Source organism: Lagopus muta, chromosome Z, assembly GCF_023343835.1.
Source record: "Lagopus muta isolate bLagMut1 chromosome Z, bLagMut1 primary, whole genome shotgun sequence".
Lineage (NCBI taxonomy): Eukaryota > Metazoa > Chordata > Aves > Galliformes > Phasianidae > Lagopus > Lagopus muta.
This window is the reverse complement of record NC_064472.1, coordinates 71,005,703-71,028,104: the sequence shown is the minus strand read 5'-3', so window position 1 is coordinate 71,028,104 and position 22,402 is coordinate 71,005,703. Positions and strand designations below refer to the sequence as shown.

At 43.7% G+C, this 22,402-nt stretch overlaps 2 protein-coding genes across 2 annotated transcripts; both read left to right on the top strand.

Moving 5' to 3' along the window:
* Positions 1–3,349: 3,349 nt before the first annotated feature.
* LOC125687372 (uncharacterized) lies at positions 3,350–5,309 on the top strand. The gene is made up of 2 exons (XM_048932491.1): positions 3,350–4,308; positions 4,397–5,309. Exons 1-2 carry the CDS (start codon positions 4,216–4,218, stop codon positions 5,057–5,059), a joined length of 756 nt encoding a protein of 251 aa, XP_048788448.1. The 5' UTR covers positions 3,350–4,215; the 3' UTR covers positions 5,060–5,309.
* A 96-nt stretch (positions 5,310–5,405) lies between these two features.
* HSDL2 (hydroxysteroid dehydrogenase like 2) lies at positions 5,406–18,294 on the top strand. Its single transcript, XM_048932465.1, has 11 exons — positions 5,406–5,535; positions 9,580–9,743; positions 10,156–10,254; positions 10,381–10,495; positions 11,513–11,616; positions 12,523–12,621; positions 14,687–14,881; positions 15,378–15,449; positions 16,745–16,891; positions 17,446–17,574; positions 17,999–18,294. Exons 1-11 carry the CDS (start codon positions 5,519–5,521, stop codon positions 18,109–18,111), a joined length of 1,254 nt encoding a protein of 417 aa, XP_048788422.1. The 5' UTR covers positions 5,406–5,518; the 3' UTR covers positions 18,112–18,294.
* Positions 18,295–22,402: the final 4,108 nt, after the last annotated feature.

Here is a 22,402-nt window from a genome sequence, read left to right as displayed (position 1 = left end):
GGTGAGTTTGCTGCAAGCTCATCAAGAACAGCATTTTGCTCTGTATGTGCTCCAGCCCAGGAGATGCAGAGAGAATTTGTCCCTAAATTGCAGCGTGGATGTGACCAGAACCATGGGAGAAAGAACAGCTGTGGGAATGATAAATTCACAGCCAATTCTATACCTGAGTGGGATTTGCTGCTCCAGGTGAATAAGTATATGGGGCCCAATGGGATTAATCCCAGGGTACTCCAAGGGCTGGCTGACATCATCCTGAGACCTCTCTCAATTAATTTTTCAAAAGTCTTGGGAATCTGGAGAGATCCCCGTTGACTGGAAGCCGGCAAACATTGTCCCTATTCCCCACAAGGGTCAGAAAGAAGATCTGGGCAACCAGAGGCCTGCCAGTCTCAATTCAGTGGCTGACAAAATTATGGAGAAGATTATTCTGGGAGGTACCTGAAGGACAATGTTGCTGCCAACACCGGTTGGTGAGAGGAAAGTCCTGTTCAATGAACTTAGTCTCCTTTAATGACAAGCTTACCCAGCTCCTACAGGAGAAGACTGCTGGTGTCATCTGTTGGTGTTCAGTGGAGCTTTTGATACTCTTTCTCTCTGGATCCCCCCAGAATGCTCCCGTGGCAGGAGCTCGGTGGGCTCTGAGGTCCCTTCCAACCCAACCCTTCTGTGGTTCTGCGATGCTCAAGAGCCCCTTCCAAAGCGGGCTATTCTGTGATCCCATCTGGTGTGCTGAGCACTCCCTCTGCTGGCACGCACACAGCTGGATTTTTCCCAACTCAGGCTGGGAAAAAACGAACCCGTGGAGCTGTTGAAGTACGAGAGATCATCGAAACAGAGCCTGTGGGGACCTGAAGCCTGAGCTTACATTTTCTTCTTGGTACAATTAGCTATCAGTCCCATTCATTACGTTCAGTAGCATGCAGATAGTGTTTGTATTTTACACAGGCCTTAGAGCCAGTTTTCTTTTCATATGTTCACATTAACTGGAACTGTCACTAAAATAAACCTGAAGTTTTTCTTCAGTTTCTGACATTAACAGAACAAGGAGATTATTCAGTCATTTCTTTTCCATGAGCCTCAAAACCTGTGACCTGAGCAATAGATTTACAAGCAGTGCATTTCTGTCCTCATGTAAAAATCCCGTGGAATGCAAATGTCCACAAGAATTTTAGCACCCACTGCAGGGCTTGTCCTTACAGTGCAGAGCAGACTGGCTCATTGCTCAGCCTTGTCTGTTTAGAGCATAAAGTCCAAGAATGACACCATGTGAAAATTCGTAATGTGAGGATCACGTACACCTAATAGCACCACAGTATCCCACAGCACAGCCCCAAGGCTCTGACTGGAAGGTGGTGGGATACCTACCCTTGTTCCCATGATGTGCCTCTAGGACACATGCTTGAGTCTGGACCAAGTAGCATAGCATAAACACATGCCATTAGAAAACAGAGATGCCATCTTTCTGTTTTTCCTTGTCTCTTGCTACTGAATTGCTTGTTCCACTGGGCTTGAATCCATAATAACTTATATATGGACATAACAGTCCCTGTCTTTCTCTCCCCCAGCATGAGCAATTACTTGTACAACCACAGAAGCAGTCAGACACAGCCCTGACCCAGTTGCCGTTCACAATCACCACTCCCCAGAGCAGCATGGCAAGCTTTCATCCCACAGGAAACATTATTTCTGTAATACAGAGAGAAAAAACACAGTGGCTAGCCAGATACAGCTTTGTTCTTCTCTGGATGAATCTCCAGCAAAATCATTTTTCTTCTAAGGAAGACGTTCGTCTCTAAGATAACACCAGCAGCAGAGTGTCATCAAATGGCACTGACAGCTGCCAGCAACACTGCATGGGAGCAGTATTACTGAATGCAAAGGAAACACACACAGCACAGGCAGGGAAGCAAGCAGGGCACCCTGTGCCTTTAGGTTGCAGGACATATCTAATATTGAACAGAATGGTGCACATCCTTCCCTCCTCCCCAGACTGCAATCCAGAGAAATAAAATGCTTCAGCAGAATAGTTGCACAGAAACCACAAAGGCACAGGGATTGCTGATGACACAGGCATAAAAGAACCTCGCTCTCGATACCCAAGTTCTTCCATTTGCTTCATTTCCTATGATGTTACAGGGCCGTGTTTGGAAACACAATTCCACAATGAGTTCCTTCCAAAAACACTATCTGTCTACTATCTGCAGGTTCCAAAGCACATCTCATATGGATCCCTAAAGAAATAATTTCATGCCCCCCCTTTTCTGCACTCAGGCACTTGCACTGTGGTTTTCAAGAGCTTGAGATCATCGCTCTTTTTCGACACCATTTAATGAGATGACCAGTTCCTACAAGCTTTGTGAACATTGGCAAACTCTGTAGAACCAAAAGAGCTGCATCTCACTCAGAGGATGAGTTAGTTTTGAGTTCAGCTCTAACCATACAATGGAAATCTGCTGTGCTTCCCCTACTCCTGGCATCAGATCTCATATTACTTGTCTGATAATTCAAAGACATGCTAATAAGAAATCTTGTTCAGTTAGACGGAGTACCTCTCACAGTAACAGAGGGCAGTTTGCTATCTGCAGAAAAAGTGAAAGCAAAAAAAAGAATTATCCATGAAAGATAAAAAAATATAATTCTGTTATAATTTCTCTTTGAATCATTATAAGTTATTACAGAAAAAATGTTTTCCTTGCTGTGCATTACAGCAGAATCAAGTTATGTCTTCTCCGCGAGATTCACATCTTCTTCATGCTTACGCTGCATCAAGGTAAAAAGAGGACTGGCATTTTAAAGCTGTGTTCTAACTACGTATGAAAGGCCAATGCTCTGGTAGTAATGTTTTCCTCCCAAAGTTTGAAGGCAGCACCTTTTCCAGCCTCATTTCAAATATCGTATCACACTTAACTCCTGACTTTCCTAATACAAATGCGATGTTAGGAAGCCTTGTGAGGAAAGCCAGAGATGGCTTTAAGTCACCAGAAAAGAAGAAAGAGGATCACCAGAAAAGAACGGAGCAGAGGCAGACTGACCAGGAAACAGTAACTCATTTCCAGGAAGATCTGCGAGTTTTTAGACATTCCCCTTTGCTATTGGCTTGGTGTTTTGATCTACACGGTAGAAATGCCAAATCATGCTCTTTGATTAAATCCCAGCCATTTCAAATATTACAGCCTAAGTATTTCCGCCTGCATATTTAATGCATTTAACGCATTACAACAGTGGAGCACATTACTGAGAAAAAGTGTCTGACTGACTGAAAAAGAATTTGCTTTTCCAAGCCAAGGGCTAAATCATATCAATCACTTTAGTTAGTGAATAACATTTTTGTGTGTGTGTGTTTTGTCTTTTGCTTTTTGTCATTTTGCCTGTTTATCTCGTAGCTCCGTTCCAAACTTTTGCTGAAGGGAACTGAGAAATGATTTGAACAGCGATAAATGTGGAAATCACAGATCCAAAACACTGCCAGAACTCAGCATTGCTCAACAAAAACTTTGTACATTTTAACAAGTGAAAAAGCACCAGCTTTAGACAGAGATGAAACCATGCAAATCAGAAGAAAGAAACGGAGTTACTGACTACAAAATTCTGTGGTAAAAGCAGTACACATTTAAGAAAAACAGATCAGAGATGTACAGAAAAAAAGTTCAACAGATTGGCTGGATGCTTCATGTATGGCAAACATTTTATTAGCTACTGACCAAAGCAGTAGAAACTCTTACACTCTTCTTGTTTGCAGATCATGAGAGTTCAGAAAAGCCCATGGAATTATATGTGATTCATAATGTGATTTACAAGCTGTGTTGTAGCATGCACTGGGACGAGGTGGGGGATGAAAGGATAGAGCACAGCTCTGGTGAAGAAGACCAGGGGTAGTGCTGGAAGGAAAGCTGGACATGAGTCAAAGCAATGTGCCTTCACAGCCCAGAAAGCCAACCTGCATTATAAGAAGCGTGGCTAGCAGGGCAAAGGATGTGATCCTGCCCCTCTACTGTGTGTTGGAGAGGGCTTTGGCCTCTTGGCAAGCGAAATCCTACTGAACCTCCTGGTTCCAGTGGGGCATCATTGTGACAGCACGCATTGTGATGACGGTGCTTCTGCCACTCCCACCATAGATTCACAACGATCACCTAGCGATGCCCCACCAGAACCCCCAGGAGGTTCAGTAGGATTTCGCTTACCAAGAGGCACAGCAAAGACTGCTTCGTTGCAGGAATGTCTCCAAGGACAAATCCCAGTTTCACTGAGCGAAGACGCTCCCGCCCTGCGGAAAGGGGTCAAGGATCAGCTCGTGATGCTCATTCCCAGGTTTGTCTTCAGCAGCTGAAAACCCGAATTTCTGTGTCTCGCTGTCCTTCAGGTGACAGCACAGACTTTTCTCCTCTGCATTTTGCAGGCCCTCGTCAACTGCAACCCAGACCTTGGGGGAGAGAGCCCTCGGCTCCTCGAGCAGCGCAGGCCGAGATCTGGCCAGAAGAGGAGAGCCGCGGCCGCTCCCCGCTCTTTTTACTGCCAGCACTGCATGCCGGCAGCGGGTCCGCCAGCCGGCACCCAGGCGGTGGAGGCCGCGGGGCCCCGGCCACGCAAGCGCCGAAGGACGGCCCGCAGCCGACGCCAGGTCGGAGCCGCGACCACGCGGCCAGCGCGTGCCGGAAGCAGGCGGCCCGCGGGCCAGTCCCTGCCGCCACGGAGCGGCGGCCGGAGCCCTGGTGGCTTCTTTGTGTCTCAGCTCTTGTTCGCCGCTTCGCCCTTCGTGGGAGACGGCTCGGCACGCGGCCCAGCGCGGTGGGAACCTCCCCGGCACCCGGGAGCGCGAGAGCGGCGGGCTCCTGGGGCCGCCCTGCCTTTCCACGCCTCGCCCGTCGCGGTGAGCGTGCAGCAAGAAGTCAGGGTGATGGCACCGGAGTGGGAGCCCTGCGAAGCCCCGCGGCGCCAGCGTAGTGCCCGCGGCTCCGGCTGGGTGGAAGCAGGCTGCTGGCTGAGCATCTGCGGCTCCGGCTGTGTGGAGGGAGGCAGCTGGCTGCGCGGCTGCGGTGGAGGTGACCGATGGGCGCCCTAGGGACAGCGGGGGCGTCAGCAGAGTAGAGCTGGTAGAGCGATAGTTCTGAAGATAAGATATCTTGCTAATAAATTAGTTCGGTTGTTCGTCACGTCCTTTCGTTCGTTCGTTCATTCCTTCAGCGGCGAGATCGAGATCGCGGGGGAAATTGTTTGTCGAAGGCTAAGCATGCTTTGCAGTCTGCCACGCCGCAGCTCGGCTCCTGACGCTTTCATTGGTCCCCCAGCTCGGCCGCGGGCACTTCGCTGCATTCATTTCTCCTGATGTAGCTCCGACGGAAGGCCCGCACAGCTCCTGTCGTGCTCGCAGCGCCCCCCAGCGGCAGTCCGCCCCGTGCACCCGCTCGGCCTCGGCTCCGCCCGGCTCCCCGTGCCGCGGTTGCGCGGAGGGCGGTGTGACAGGCAGTGCGTCCTGCGCCGAGCTGGCAGCCGCCCCGAGCCGCGCTGTAGCCGTGCCGCCATGCTGCCCAACACTGGGTAAGGCGTCCTCGGCTTTCCTCCTCCCCTTGCTCCTTCGGCGGGGCGGCGAGCTCCGAGCCACACCGCCTCCCGCGCCTCGGGGTCCCGGGGCAGAGCAGCGCTGGGGCGAGCGGGGCCGGGCGGAGGGACAACCGGGGGCTCCGCAGCCCTCTCTGGGCGGGGGGGAGGCGAGGCGGAGCCGGGCGGGGTTGTCCCGGAGCGACTAGGCGGCGGGGCCGGGCCGGGAACACCGCTCGGTGCTGTGCGCTCACGGGCCAGCTGCGTGAGCGTCCGGAGGGCAAAGTGCGGCGGTGAGTGTGCTGTAGGATCTGCGCTGAGGGGCTTTTGCAGCGCTTCTCTCGTGCCTGGAGCTGCTAAAGAACGGGGGCATACATTGTCCTTATTTGTATGTTGTAAGCAGTTGTCATAAAATTCTGTACAAGTGCAGAAAGCGCCCATGCTGCAGCCTGGTTGCCCATGCTGCTTGCCCATGCTGCAGTGGGCTCCCCTGGTTGCCCCCGTGCCTGCTGAGGAAGGAGCCCAACTTCAGGATTTTAACAACCCTGAGACTGCAGAGCTGGGAGGTGAATGTGACATTCTGTCTCCTTACCAGAATTCAGCGCATTGGAGCCTTTAGAATATTGGCGACTTGAAACAACTTCCTACCAACTTTGTAACAACTTAGACAGTTGATTGCTTTAGGAAAGTCTTGCAGAATGCTTCACATTTTGTGCAGTTCTCTCAGTGACACTGAAGAAACACGAGAAGAGTCTGATGCATCTGGCTTTGCTGGCGCTCTCACACTGTGCTGAAGGGGACAAACTAAATGGTTATAGGAAAACTAAGCAAGAAGGTTTTAAAAGCAAGCAAACAAAAAAATCCCAACACAATAAAAGCGTGAGAGTATTGAGTCAGCTCAGCGTTTCACTGGGGATGAAATGAAGGTGAATTTTCCCTTTTACGTCTCTGATATCAATGAACAGTTTGTGTGGGTACAAAACAGTTTGTTTTGTAGGAAACAGAATCTGCAGAACTGATGGAGCTCCAGAGAGCCCCTGAGGGGCTGCTGTTGGGTTTCTCCAAAAGTGTGCATTCTCCAGGCTGAGCTAGCCCAGTCCCTAAGTCTGTCCTCACAAGGGCTCCAGCCATTGGCCAATTCTGTTTCCTTGTGCTCAACTCCTACTTGTCAACATCTGTCTCATATTGAGAGGCTCCAGTTTGGACACAGGGTCTAAGTGTGGTCTTACAGGTGCTGACTAGAGGGGCACAATCCCTTTTCTCCATCTGTGCTTTATGGTTCTTGCGTCCTGCGATGCTGCTGGCTTTTCCTGGTGGGCATACTGCTGAGATACGCTCAGCTTGCTCTCTGTCAAGTTCCCCATTGCCTATTTAGCCTTTGCAGCTCCCTGGCCATTCTTTCTCCAGCCTGTATCATTGCAGGGACTCTTCAAAACTTCATGACTGTCCTTGTTGACTGTCATGAGGCTTCTGTTGACATTCATCTGACCTGTCAAGACTCCTCTGGATGGCAGCCCTGCCCTTAAGCACATCAGCCATTTGTCATCCCTTTCCAGTGCACTTTGTATTCTCCTCTAGGTTGTGATCCAGATGTTGAAAAGTGCTGGGGTAGATCCCGCTTAATAGTAGTCTCCAGGCAGAATACTGCTTCTGACCCACCATTCCCTGAACCTGTACAGTCAACCTTTCTTTTACCTCTCAGGCTGTTCAACCACACAGACCATTTTACGTATTTACTTGGATACAAAAGTATTTTGGGAGACAGTAATGAAACCCTTGCTAATGTAAATGGTGTCAACTGCTCTCACTTTGCCCGCAAATTCTCTCACTCTACCGCAGAAGGTAATCAGGTGCAAGCCCATGCTGACAGTTCCGAGTCATCATAAATACATACTCAGGGGAGGAGCTGGTCCATGATTTTCACACCAACCTGGGGAAGACTGAAGAGCTAGCACATCTGTGAGTTGGTGGGGCATTTTTTCTGGCTTCTTTGACTATGTGTCACCCATTCCCTTTCCCCTAGTTGACAGGGGACTCCAGTGATTCCTATGGCTTGTCAGGTATGAAGAGAGGGGCCTTGCAAGGGCGTGAGCACGCCTGCTACAGCCTGATCTATGGACATGTATAGCTATGTCCTCTGAAGGAGCTTCTAGTTCAGCTCAGGTTTGATATTGTGTAAAATTTCTTCTCTTGAGAGTGATGATTCATTGGAACATCTGCCCAGGGAAACGTGGAGTCACCATCCCTGGTGATATTCAGGAAGGCTTTAGATGAGGCAGTGAAGAAGACGGTTTAGTGGGCATGGTGGGGATGGGTTGATGGTTGGACTAGATATAATTGAGAAGGTTGGAAAAGACCATGATTACCTCTCATCGATGGCTCCTTTTTCTTGTCCTGGTGAACTGTGTTCCTAAGCAAGTAAATCTGGTGAAGACCAAGGCACTAAGCACCTCAGGCACTACCAGTATCTGCTCTCACTGAATCACCCACACCACTCAGCAATGCCTTCTCCTTGTTCACCCTCTTCCTACCCACGTAACAGCAGATAAACAAGTTACAACTGACCTCCTTTGCGAGTTTCAGCTGCGGGTGAACTTTGGTTTTCCTTACACCATACTGACGTACTCAAGCAGTGTTCTCAATTCCTTCTTTGTAGCTCACCGGTGCTTCCACTCCCTGTGTGACACCTTTGTATGTGGGGACTCAGTCACAGGTCAGCTGGGCAGCTGTGTCAGCCTGCTGGTTCACCTGCTCTCTAGGACCCAATTCTGCAGAAGGCAGTGGCTTGAATTCACAGTATCACAGAATGGCCCGGGTTGAAAGGGACCTTAAGAATCATGAACCTCCAACCCCCCCCCACCGCGGCAGGGCTACCAACCTCCACATTTAATTGGCTTCTGAAGGGCTGTGTTGGCTTCCAGAGATTGCTGATGACATAGGATGCCAATGCAGAGGAATATTCCTGCCCCTTCCTGCCTTGCTTCATTTTTTTGCCCTCTGAAAGTAAATGCCCTCTTGCAGGCTGTTTTATTTGGAAGTTTTCAGACTGGAGGGTGAAGAGGAAATGCCAGAAAAATACTGATTATGTTGAGTGTAGCTCAAAGTGGAAAGAAAGCTATATCAAATTTGTTTTCTGAAAAAACCTCGAACTTGCTGCAGCATGTGCTTATACAGATTCTTTATCGGGGTTGCAGTCTTAGACCTCTTGTTTTTTTCATTCAGTTATGGAAAGCAGCATGGGCTTGATGCAGAGCACCAAAGTGCAGAATCCTTCATTTGGAAAGCCCGTGGTCTGTAGGGCTTTATTGTGAAATATGCTGTAGCATAGAGTAGACTTTTTTGCTCTTCAAAAATTCCTTGGCATTTTGTGTGTAAGAAGAATGTCTTCCTGGTGCTCTAGAACTTGTTAGTTTCTCCAGAAGGTTTGGTTGGATAGATTTGTGGGGAATTATCGGATTAAAGTTACTGGAAAACTGAATTTATTGTAAAAGCCTTAAGAGAAATCATGGTCATTTCTGAAAATCTGATTCCTGGCTCTTGTCTTTGGCACCCTGCTCTGGCATGGTGATTCTGGACTTTGCCTTTATAGCGCATTGAGCCGCCTGTCCTCTGTGTTCAGAGGGCTGAAAGAAACAGAGAGCTGCAGTGAGTGTGAAAACATTAGAATTGGTTGGGTTTTTTTGTTTGTTTTTAGAAGTAACACCTTTTCTGTTTTTGGAGAATGCAGCAGTTCTGTTGGGGGCAGTCTTGGATTATTGTACAAAAAAGTAAAAATGCAATTGGGAGACCTGCACAACCTTCCAGCTTCCTTGTATTGATAATGGAAGTCATCATATGTTCAGTGGTGGTGAAAGGCTTTGTTACAGATTTATCCATTTATTCTGTATTATGGGTCTGTTTTCTTTTTGTGAAATGTTGAAGGCAATTGACTGTTGGGAAAACTGCACTGATTGTTTTTGTCCTGAAAAGTGCAAGAAGTCACTGAGTTCCAGATTTTGCTTTGTTCCCCCTCTTGTTTTCCCTCTACCTCCCACTCGTCTTCAGGAAACTAGCAGGCTGCACGCTCTTCATCACTGGCGCGAGCCGGGGAATTGGCAAAGCCATAGCCCTGAAGGCTGCCAGGGATGGTGCAAACATTGTGATTGCTGCCAAGACAGCTGAGCCCCATCCTAAACTTCCTGGAACTATCTACACAGCTGCACAAGAGAGTAAGTTGTAATCAGGGTGGGCTTCAGACTGTGGGATGTGTGCATGTCCTCGCTTAATTCTCATGTATGAGTGGGAAACTGCTTAGACTCTCATAGCTCCCATTCAGCTTTATAAGGATGAGCCCAAGTGCTTCTCTTCCCTCGCAGGAATTCTTCAGGTATTAAAGTTTGATGGTAATGAATACGCATATGCATAAATGTAAAAATGCCATGTTAATTAAAATGTGTGGTGAGCTATGCACGTTCTCAGTGTTAGAATTTTGTCGTGGCATCCCTATTCATTATGCAGTGTGTGAAAGGGTCATAATTTGAAAGGTGTAATTTTTAATGCATTCATTGAATGAGAGATTCTCAGTAGGCAGTTTGTGCAGTCTGAGAGACAAATTCTGTGTGTTATTTTCTAATCACACAGTTGAAGCAGCTGGAGGAAGGGCACTGCCATGCATTGTCAATGTCAGGCAAGAAGAGCAAATAATTAGCGCCGTGGAGGAAGCTGTGAAGACGTTTGGAGGTATGCTGTGGGGCAGGGGACACAAGATTAGTCAAGGAAGGAAAGAACACCCTAACCTGCTTTACTCCTGTTTTTAATGCTTTTTTTATTTTGCTGCTAATGTGAGGTGACTTATTTTAAAACCAGGGATTGATATTCTGGTGAACAATGCGAGCGCCATCTCTTTGACCGGCACTTTGGAAACAGAAACCAAGAAGGTCAATCTTATGATGGATGTCAATGTACGAGGAACCTACCTGACGTAAGTGCTGAGACGGCGAACCAAAGCCATTTTAACAAAATGTGTAATGCTTATCTGAGATATTGGTGCAGAAAGTAATAATAACTAAATAGATGTATGTATATAGTGTGGCTTTTTTTGTCTGTGGAGAAGACAGGGAGAACTTCCCATCTGACAGAGTGTATCTGTTGAAGTCTTCCTGATTCCTGTGCAGTAAGAAATCTGCTAGTGAGTCACAAACACTGTCACTGGAAAGAGTTGAAACCCCAGCTTGTTTATACAGGTTGTAAAAGACAGCATCTACTTTAATGATTTTATGGTTGAGAGTGTTTTTTCTGTGGCTGACAGTATGCATGTATCCAGATTAAATGCATGAGTAGCAGGCAGTTAGTGTAGTTCATAGCAGTGCTGTTCTCCCTAATACACTTAGTAAAAATTCTGTTAGAGAGCCCATGAAAATGTGCACCACAATTGTGGAAGTGGCAGTTATGCTTTACGGATTGATGTAAATTCCAAGTTGAATTAAATATATGACTTTCAGTCTCTAGAGTGTTGGTTTCAAGTTCTTCTTGGAATAGTCATCATAGCTTTTCACTATACCATATCATTTCTTAACTGTGGTTTTAAAAATGAAATAAACTTGTGATCAGAACATAATAAATATGGCACTAGATGATACTCTGCACTGATAATTTGGCTTGTTACTTGTTACTTGTTACTTGGCTTGTTACATCATGGTTTATTGCCCTTCCAGAACTATTACAAGGAGACTATTACCTGTGAGCATCTGGAAAATCTGCTTTAGTAGATGTTGCTGCACAGCTTGGAGGATGCAGCCCAGCTATTAGATATGAATGCTATTCTCGAGATAAGTGAGATAGGACAGATGTTTTTCAGTTCTTTTCATCAGAAAAATATTTGATTACAAGGGAAGGGTTTTAGCTTATCATTGGATCTCCGTGAAACTACTGCTCTGCTGTAATGGTAAGTGTTCTGTAAAATAAGAGATGACTGTCTTGCCTGATTCTTCTCTTCCAGGTCTAAAGCGTGCCTTCCCCACTTACGGAAGAGTAAGAACCCCCATATTCTGAACCTCAGCCCGCCTTTGAATATGAAACCCATGTGGTTCAAAAATCACTGTGGTAAGTAGCATCCACTGCCTTTGCTGTTATGTGTTGAGAAATGTGTTGAGAAATGTATGAATAACTAATGAAATGTGAAGGAGTGCCAGCCAAGAGTTCCAGATATTGTGTTTTTAGTCCTCACTAGAGATTGACAGGAATGGTTCCTCAGAGTGTTTTTCACTTTACTTGAAATAAATTGTTTTCTGGTGAAACCCAGTGCAAATCTCATGCCCTGGTATGTCCTTTATATTTTCAAGAAGGTTCTACAGGTAAGAGTTACAAGTTTTTCAGAGGATTTCTTAAGACTGCACAGTGTTTTCTATTTCCAATAGAGATAGAAAAGCAAAATCTTTTTTCTCTGTGCTTCTGCATTTGACTAGATAGCCATAATGCTCAATGCTGTCTTTTTAAACAGAAATTATCTTTGAGGAGTGAAGGAGACTCCAATTGTGTCTTCAGGCTAGAACGTATGTTGCTCATTTTAAACCTGTAGATTACCTTTTAAATTTCAACACTTGTAACATGATTAAACAACTCTTGCAAGTCCATGTTCTTTCCACTCAAGATTCCCTTCTCAAAATAGACAAAAAGGATTTACAATGTGCTTTTTTCCTTTTCTCTTTTTTTTTTTCCCTTTCCTATTAAATACTGGTGTAAGGGGTCTCTGAGAAAAACACAAGAAAAACACCACGCAGTTAAGGCTCAGTCATTGTTTCCATTTGCCAAAAAATGTAGACATAAGAACTACAGTTCTTATCTGCTGAGGATGGGGGGAGTTGGGAGAGTTTCTGTACTCTGGGAAGATACTGCTTTGACCCCAGAAGGTTGATTTTCCATAACTTATATCCTTCAGAAGTAAAAATCTGTGCATAAACTCTAAATTTGTATCTTACTAAATATAGGATTTTTGTGAACTTTTTGTAGCCTACACAATTTCTAAATATGGCATGTCCATGTGTGTCTTGGGAATGGCAGAAGAATTTAAAGGAGAAGTTGCTGTCAATGCTTTATGGCCTAAAACAGGTGATTATTATGAATTTTTGTATTTTGTCTTATACAGGTGTTTTATTTAAGTTTGAATAACTGCTGGGACTGATTCAGGAAACTGAGCAGTTCTGCATATTTTTTTGTGATCAAAGATGTTGTATGGGTATTGGCTTCCTTTCCTAGTTCTCACTATAGCCTCGCCACTTTCATTCAAACTTACCTTCAGCCTGAGTGCATTCTGCTTCTTCTTGACCTGTCTTGTCATTGCTCCTTTCAACATGACTCAAGCCTTGGTTTGCACAGAATCATTGAGTATTAACATACTTTCATTTGTAGGTATTAAATGTCCAGTACTATTTAGAATCCCCAGCTAGTTAGATTGCCAGAGAGTAGATGAAACTGACAAGATACATACTTCAGTAGATGTAAAAAACAATTAAAAAACCCCATTCCTTGAAGTTCTGGTTCAGTGGGCCAGCAAGTGCTTTTTCACACAACCATCCAACACTTCTTGCAAGTCACAGCACATTAAAGAGCTGTAGAAAAATAACTTGTGTCCATCTTGTACTAGCTCCAGTTTATTGTCCATGGGTCAGTGAGGATCACGGCTGCTGTTCAAGGTTTGGTCAGCTGCTGAACAAAGAGACGAGTGTCTTGAGAGCATTAGAAGCATTAAGTGAGCTCTCAAAATTGTGTATATCAGTGTTTTCTTGATGAAAACTGTTCATGTGACCTGAAAGACAAAAGTTTGTAATGTGCAAACAGTCTGGAGAGGAAAATGTTGCTTTGAAAGGTTTCTCTGCCAAAACTAAAAAAGTTAACTACTTTAGAGTGAGAGAGAGGTGACTTTCATAGTATGTATAATACAATAGTGAAGTTTCTAATTTAAAGAATGTCATATATATGTGATTAGCTTCAACGCTGGAGATTACCACTGTGCTAGTATGGTTCTATTGGTTCATCCAACTCTTTGAAATAGAAAAATATGCTGACAGTGAGATGTTAGGAGCTCTCCATTTATCTAAAAGTGAAATGAGGTAGCCTGCCTAAAGGATCTAAGAGTGTGTTTGAGTAGTAGAGGTATTGCAGGATCGAACTGGAAGATGCTGTATGTGTATTAGTACAAAACCAGCAGCACTTTTATGAAATAGGTGGAATGATATTCGGATTGTGAGAGAGGAGATGTTCAGAACCTTTTCATATCAGTTTGTGCCCATAGTTTTGCTCTTTTTAGAACAATAATAGTTGGCAGTAATAGGAAAGTAGAGGAGCACGGTCCAGGAAAAGTGGTTAGGTTAATCAGTCCTCAGAATAGTGGAATATCCTCATGCTACCACCTGGTAAACCTCACGTGGCAGAAATCATCTCAAACTGTTACAGTTATTTAAAAAAAAAAAGAGTCTTACTGGGCCATCACATTTCAGCAGACTGAAGAAAGGCAAATATGTTTGCTTTACTTTATAAGGAGAAAAACATCTAGCTGTATGTACACTGTACCTTTGATAAAACTCAGTTTCTGTTTTTCAGATCAGGTGAAATGAGACACCTTAAGTATGGATTTTATTTATGGATCTAACACAACCATTCCGTGGACTCTTCAAAAAGTTGTTTGAGTTTGTGCTATTGGGTTTCTCATCTTTAACTTAGAGACACTTGTTATCCCACAAGTTATTGCGGAGCTAAAATTAAGTATTGAGATTTTCAGTATGGTAATTGTTGCAGAAAATATTTTAGTTACTGATGCACATTCACTTTGACAAAGATAGTTGTCCTGTTAGTTTTTCATGTCCTGAATAAAGCCAGAGGAAGTCTTTGTGTGGAAAGTATTGATAGAAGGGTTGAATAAAATGAATGTTATAAGGAGTTCTTCCCATTATTCATCTTTTGGTTTCTTTAATACTTTTCAGTTAAAGGAATCTTTACACTTGGAGAAGTGTTTGCTGGTTGAGCATTCTTTGCTGGTTGATGGTATTACACAGCTTTGTCTTCTTATGATAAATTTTCATACGAGAGGAAAATAAAGTTCATGCAGTTGCCAAAGACATAAGAATTTCATGTCATCAGTGTTAAACTGGATTTTTTCTGTCCTTCAATTTTCCAGTCATACATACAGCTGCTACGGATATGCTGGGAGGAGCCGGAATAGAGAAGCAGTGCAGAAAAACTGACATAATGGCAGATGCTGCATATTGCATTTTAACAAAGCCAAAAAGTTTCACTGGAAACTTCATTATTGATGAAGTTCTACTGAGAGAAGAAGGTGTTAAGGATTTTGATGTCTATGCAGTTGCACCAGGTAAAAGAGATCTTTAAAAGGAGAAGTTTGGGAAGGAAGGAAGGCTGTAGAGAAATGTGAATATTCCATTCTCTTAGCCTCTTATGTGAGTCAGTCAAAAGATGCTTTGTCCCAAGTTTGAGAAAATGAATGGGAAAATGACGTGGGAAAGCACATAATAGTTCACTGAAGCTCTAATCATCAATGTCCATAAAATTAAAAAAAAAATCCATTAACAAAAAGTAAATAGACTTGCACAATTGCTGCATGTATTACTACTTAGCAAATAGTGAGATAGCATTTCTTCACCTTCAGATGTTTCTCACTGCATCTGTAAGAGCCTTCCAGGTCTGATTTTAAATGTACCAGATCCTAAACATGTCACCTCATGCTGTGTCTTCTTTCCACCTGTAGTTCACTTACTTGTAAAGTGGGGTGCTGTTTCCTTCAGAATGCATTCCTGTTTGTGCAGCTCACCTTCACTTGGGCTTACTGTTATTGTTCAACTCCCCTTTAGGTCACCCCCTGACTCCTGACTTCTTCTTGGATGCTGAAATTGACATGACAGCCACAGAATCAGAAAGCCATGGTAGGGCAAGCTCTGCATGTACAAGTTGATTATTTGTGGTGATAACGAATGCCTGCTGTATTTTAACTTATTTTTCTTTTCTCCCAAGCATTTGGATTACATTCAAGCTATTTGGCAAAATCTCTTTTTGTATTTGGGGTGTTTGATTTATGGAAGTGACTGTAGAGCCTGCAACTTTTACAGTTTATAATCAGTGCCTTATTTTGAACAATCTTTTTTTTACCACCAGAATTAAGTAGCATGAAGATTTGGAGTAAATAGTGCTGGGAAAAAAATTAAAAGCAATCAGCATATTTTGCAGGAGTGTCTTGCAGCATTGAGAACTTGACAGAGCCTCTCTTCCTACATGAAGTTCTCAGAGTCATACATGATATGAACGTCTAGAAGATGAAATGGAGAAGTTTTTTATAAAAGAATCAGTTTCACGTTTTCAGAATAGTAATGTGTCTGGTTGGAGGGCAAACAGGAATACTGATTGGTTTTATAGGACCGCCTAAACAAATATAGGAAAGGGGATAAAGAGGCTAAGTTTGTATAGAGTCCATTTGAAAATCTGTATAGAGTCCTTGAAAATACTACTTCTCAGTGTGCTCTTGAACTTTCTGCCAGGAACTGATGTTGCTGACTGCCCCGACCTCCAGCACAGGTTATTTAGTAGCAATTCACAGAGCAGTCTTAATTATTTCCTGATACGTAAGACACCTAACTGACATTCTACAAGACTTTTGTCTCGTCACAAGCTTTATGTGCCTTGTAAATTGCAAATGTTCTTTCTTAATGTTAAATGAACACATTCACTGCAGTGTAAAAAGTTGCTAATTAAAGTTGTGAATTGATTTACAGCTTAGAATCTTTTGCAGAAGAATTACTGAAAATATATATATTCTTAGAAAGATACACAAGTGAAGCATTTGAAGATGAAAGTTACATTATTAAAGGCACTGATAGATTTTTGTTTTGTTTATGCTGTCACGAGTCTGTTGAGTAAATTATGAGGAAACTGTGAGTAGTCAGAATTAAACTTTTCCTGTGGTTTCATTTTTAATATTTTGACATAGTAAGAAATGAAACAAATTACAGAATTCTTTAGTGCTGTATACCAGTTCCAGTTTCCAGTTATTGAAAACTTCCTTTATTAATTCTAAAATACCAAAATATTCATTTTTCCCCAAGAACTAAGAAGTTCAAATCTTAGAAAATTGGCAGTGGTCAGCAGTGCTGCATTTATGCTTCTTCACATGTTAAAACAACAGTGTTTTGGCATTTTACAGAGAAGAATGATCTGTTTCTTGTAGGTGCTTCGCAGGCATCGGATGGAGCCAAGGTTAATGCAGAATCTGCTTCAGCTGGCCCTGTTGCAGAAACATTCAGAGTTATTCAGGGAGAACTCAATAAAGAAATAGTGAAATCCACCCAGGGCGTCTTTCAGTTTGAACTGTCAGGTAAAACCATCACTTGTAAAATCCTCAAATGCTCACTTTTCTAGCAAGAGGTAGTCTGAGTTTTCACATGTAAATGCTCATTTTTCAAAGCTGGTCTAGGAACAGGGCATCCTTGGGTATGCTCTATAAGATGCTGCTTTTCAGGGCCAACTTCAGCACATGCAGGATTTACTGTGCTGCTCTTGTCATAGGGAGATGCTTTCTGTGTCAGCAGCATGTGCTTTTCTTTCGAGGGATGTGGTGTATTTTCCAGGTGTTTTGTTTCTGCTGTGTCACACTGCTGGCTGTGCTGCACAGGGTCAGCACAGCACTTCTGTTCCAAGCCCCTGCTGTCTCCAGCTTTGCCAGCAGCTGCTGCCTTGGGCTTGTCCCCTGACACATGGCACTGTGGGGCATCTGCTGGGGCTAATCTTGTCAGCACAGAGAGTGCAGGGCAAGTGGCAGCTTCTGGCATGTCTCACACGAAGATGGGAGAGGAAAGCTGGCTGGGATAGCAAAGGGTGGGGTACATCAGTCCTTGCGGTGCTGCCACAGCTTCTCCCTGTTCTGCTCAGGTGATGAAGGAGGCACTTGGTACCTTGACCTGAAAACCAGCAGTGGGAGTGCTGGGTTTGGGAAGCCTCCTGCAGCAGCTGACGTTGTGATGAGCATGTCGAGTGGTGACTTTGTGAAGATGTTCACTGGTGAGTAACAAATGCGTTTGGCAGAACAGGGGCAGCTACTGGTGGCAGGAAATGTCCTGCTGATGGATGAACAGACAGGTTCGTCTCTCTTTGTGGTCTTGAAATTGGATGAGCTGTGGTTGGAAGTGGATGGCCTTTAAGTTCCCTTCCAGCATAAGCCACTCTGTGAGTCTATGATTTTATAATAAAATTTCTAGTGATTTGTTCAGTAGCTATTGAAATTTTCAGAGTGTAGCTTCAGAAAACATCCAGCCAATCTGTTGAACTTCTTTTCTGCACATCCCTAATTATTTTTTCCTAAGTGTATGCTGCCCTAACAGTAGTACTTGGTAGTGAAGTAACTACTACATACTGCTATATGATATCAACGCTTTTTGTCTCCAGTTCCTTTCCTTCTCCTGATGATTCTGTATCTTCTTTTTAGGTAAACTAAAGCCAACCATGGCCTTCATGTCAGGAAAATTAAGGATTAAAGGTAACATGGCACTAGCAATAAAGCTAGAGAAGATGCTGACACAGTTTAATGCTAAACTGTGAGGGGGAAGCTGTACCATCAGAACATCCAGCCTTTCTTTTATAATAGCAGTGCTACATTTTAAAATGATGATCTACTTTTTTTGGAGGGGGTTGAAATACAAATATTAGTTTGTTAAAGAAGAACAAACCAGTTTGATAAAGACTGGAAGGTGTTTGTGATTAAACAATTCCTTCTTGAGAATACTTCCATTATGTGACTGGTGTTTTTCTTTTTTTTTTTTTCTTTTCTTTTCTTACACTCCTTTGGAGCAATGCAACACATCTGAAGTGGGTTTTCTTCTACACATTTGCTTGCATGCATTCCTGTGATGATGTAGAACACTGTGGATGGTTTAGCAGGGTACCACATACCCTTGGTAATTTGCCTTTTTTTTTTTTTCTTTTCCTTTTGCTTTCCTCCTGGGCTTATTACCCACACTAGTTCTTGTACCTCTGTGTTTTACAGAATCAGGCTACACACATGTGCACACAAACACACCCCCATCCCAGACTGCCACAAACAAGGTAATCCCTCCCACAGCACCTGCACATAGCATCCCAAGGTTTAAACTAGAACATGTATACAGACACTTCACCTTCATGCTTTAGTCTGGAAAGTATGGAAACTCATGAGAAAAAGCACAAATGCTCTTTAAATGGACAAGAGCACACATACTCCTCCTGGTTTAAGACCATGTGCAAAGCCAGATGTATCAATCTCTCAGTGTTACCAACAGAAATGCTCAAAAATTTAGGGCATTTTACTCTCGTAACTATGTAGAGAATCTTTCAAGACTTCGAATTTATTTTCTAATGTATGTAATGGTCAAATAGTTTATAGTCTGCAAAGCCTGTGCTCATGCAGAATTATTTGTACTGTAGAGGTTCCATCCCTGTTGAATTCTGGTAATAACACAGAAAATGTTGAATTCACTTATGTGCTCTGCAATCTCAGGACCATGAAAAACATGAAAGTAGATTCCTTTCTTACCAAGCTTGACAACTTGGGGCACAGAGGGGTGGAGATAAGGGGCAGGTTTACCTATGTGGGGCAGCACAAGTTTGGGGGCACAGTTTGCCTGTGGCTGTGTGGTTGTTCCCAGAAGACTTGGCCCTGGAAACCAAAGACATCCTGGGGGAAAATGAGCTGGCTACATTGTGCAATAATGCATGTGAAACACTGGTTGCAGCAATGCGATCAGGAAATATGCCTTAGGATTGCCAGGGCTGTTAGATCTGGAAAGAGATGTGAGCAGATGTGGCTTGTTCTCACCTAGATAAGACAAAGAGTATTGAAGGGAAGAAAAAAGAATCTTTTGAAAGCAGTCAAAGTGCTTTTCTGCATGATCTGAAAGGATGATGGTACCAGATCCTCTTGGTGGGAGCACGTGGTAAGATTTTCACGTTAATAACTAAAGACTTAAATAAAACTGCTCTTCTCTGAGCTGGATAAACATCAGTTGGGGGAACCTCATCTATGGGCAGAGGATGGGTGAAAAGGAGGTGGAGTGTTTGGAAATTGGGGGTGGCTGGGATCGGGGAGATGCAAAATAGCTGTCAAAAGATGAAGGTTGAAAACAAAATTGGAAAGGAGTTTTGCTGATTCCTCAGCTGGTGACATTCCTGAGAACTCTGAATGGGGAAAAATTAATCAAGTGAAATTCCAGCTCCTTCCCTTGAAGACTGAGAAAAATTTTAAAGAGGAATATTTTCATATTGGACTACATTTTTTTTTTCCCCTATGAATACAAGACCTTGTTACCTTGAAAAATGGGGTACCTTATCTTTCTTTGATCCAGTCTTGCTCAGATCTGGAGGAGCTGGAGGGAGCTGCAGACTTTACAGGATTTTTGAGCACAACCTGGAGGTGGCAGCAGGGCAGCAGCATGTCCAGTGCTGTGGGCTGCTCCTGGTAGCATTGGTCAATTCCCTGCAGCTGGAAGCTGCTTGCAATAGGCTGAGTGTGCTGTGACAAGCATGGTGACAACCTGCAGCGAGCTCTGAGACCAAAAGGTGCGAAAAAGTAACAAGGAGTCAAACATGCCTACAACATGGAAAGAAGTTTGTTTTACATGATGCAGTGTAAGCCTTTTGGCCTCTCATGTCCTCAGTGTAAATTTTCCATCTGGTATAGAGTCGAGCAGTTTCCAGTCTATTTCCACATTGTGCTAACGTGATAGATGTCTTTTCAGCTTCACCTGAAAGCAGTGGAGCCTTTGCTCTAACTTTTTGCCTTCCCTATTGGAATAATGGACCTATTCTATCACAATTGCATTTGTGTAAAAATGAATGTTTGAAACCCTGTTCTTCTGATGACTCAGCTGATCTCCATTCCCTTGGGAGTAGCCTTATGTTTTTTCACACCTTGCACCATCCTTGTGCTCTTCTTTCCACTCTTGTCTACAAATATTCCAACATTTCCTGGAAAAGCTCAGGGTATTTAAATATCCTTCAGCGGTTCAAGTATTCTTTCAGAATGTAGAAGGAAGGAACAATTAGTAAGATGAAATGTGCTTTAAGCACCCATGTATAAGTAGCTTCTGCTACACTAACAAATTACATTTAATCCAACATCTGTGAGTAACAGCTCCTCTCTGTCTTATAGTTCAGTAGTTCTTTTGGAAACCTTAACTGTGAATATTGTGTGAGAAACACTTGATGCAATTAGATTTGCTGGAGAGACTAACAACTGTCACATTCTGTGGAAGTACACCATATTGTGTTTTTCTGTCTAATGCGACAGCACATGCAAGATAACAAACAGCAGACCAGATCTATGGGAAGACCTCTAATATATTTTTTCCACAAATAATTTCAGGTTTAATGCATTTACTACAGTTAAATTTTCTCGCATACCTCAAATAAGATCAAGGTTTGGCTTTTCAAAAGATGTGTTTGCATGTGGGTGGGAACCTCTGAATGTTGCATAGAGCTACAGCCTCTCTTCAGCCCCTAAATTAATGAAGGTCTAAGTGTGCTCAGCACACGATCAAAGTGCAGTCAAACCAGTCCTGGTTAATGCAATTATCAGCTACTCTGCACTGTCTGTGATTTCTCTTTGTTGGCATCCACAACACAGTGCGGTCACAAGGGGAGCACGCAGGCGCACAGCCCTTGGCAGCCCTTACTCCTGCATCTTGCTGGGCAGAGGTGAAAATACAAAGAGGCTCAGCAAGGAAAGCACAGAGTGCCAGTGTCAGGTGTTCTGGTGGTGTCATGGGCACTCTGGGGACCTTCCCCTCCTAGAAAGTGTATTTATGGGCTCAGTGAGAGAGTTCTGAAGACCCTCCAGGAAAGCACAATTTGGGAGTGGAAGATTGGTATGTCATGCTGGTCACACATCCATCCTAGCAGAACAGAGAGCACGCCATTCATTCACACTCCTACTGCTGCTCATTTAAGCTTCTCCTACAGTATGCAGTTCTGATTTACCTGCAGTCAGCAAGGAAATCATAGCTTCTCCCTATTCATTTCTCATTTGTCTTCAGCAGACAAATAGAACAATTTGTGTCAAACTTTTCCCTTTGTAACACCTGCTGTGGCCTGGAGGCGTCTCCCTCAGACTCACAGACAAACATTCTGATCCCGAAGGATTCCAAATCATGTCTCTCACCATAGCCTCACTGACTTGCCAGGCAGCTTAGACACTCTGTTACATTGCGGCAATGAGCATCAAGGTTAGATTTTTGTTTCTCAGAATCAGTCAACTTAATTGCATGTTTCCTCTGATTGTCATCATGCACACAAAAGTGAGGAATAACAAATATCCCAACTTAGGATAGGTACATCTGAAATACATAGTTCTGTTGGAATTCTTCATCTAGTTAGGGACCGTATTTTCCACAGCAAGACACTTCACTGCCAGTTGTAAACACTGTTAAGGAAAGGGGAGAGATCATCTTTTTATTTTATTTTATTTTCAATTGAAACATACCTTTTTTGCAGTTATAAATTAAATGTGAAGACCATCATACTCTATTAGAATGCATGTGTTCTGACTTCACCAAATGGTACTGTGTGTGGTAATAGATCTTTGCAAAGAGTTTGCTCTGCTCTCCTAGCAGTTTTGAAAGCTGTGTGCCTTTAAGGCTTACTGCTCTGATTTTCCTGTTTAATGCCTCTTTTATCCACATTTCTGTGCCTAATTCAGTCATACTGCAAAAGTGAAGGTAGTTACATGGACTTACATTTCATTCAGGGTTCAGCAGCCTGGAGACATGAAGCACATGCTCAGAGATTCATACTGCCCAAGTGCTCTTCATCAAAGGTCTTCTTCCTGTATTAGAGTGGGCCACAGTGGGGCTGCAGGATG

Bases quoted from the DNA above. Each gene is read 5' to 3' on its own strand.
- HSDL2 (XM_048932465.1), top strand. The intron at 10,496-11,512 runs GTAAGTGCTGAG...CTTCTCTTCCAG, and splicing joins GTACGAGGAACCTACCTGAC to GTCTAAAGCGTGCCTTCCCC. The intron at 16,892-17,445 runs GTAAAACCATCA...TGTTCTGCTCAG, and splicing joins CTTTCAGTTTGAACTGTCAG to GTGATGAAGGAGGCACTTGG.
- LOC125687372 (XM_048932491.1), top strand. From the start codon at position 4,216: ATGTCTCCAAGGACAAATCCCAGTTTCACTGAGCGAAGACGCTCCCGC. The intron at 4,309-4,396 runs GTTTGTCTTCAG...TGCATTTTGCAG, and splicing joins CTCGTGATGCTCATTCCCAG to GCCCTCGTCAACTGCAACCC.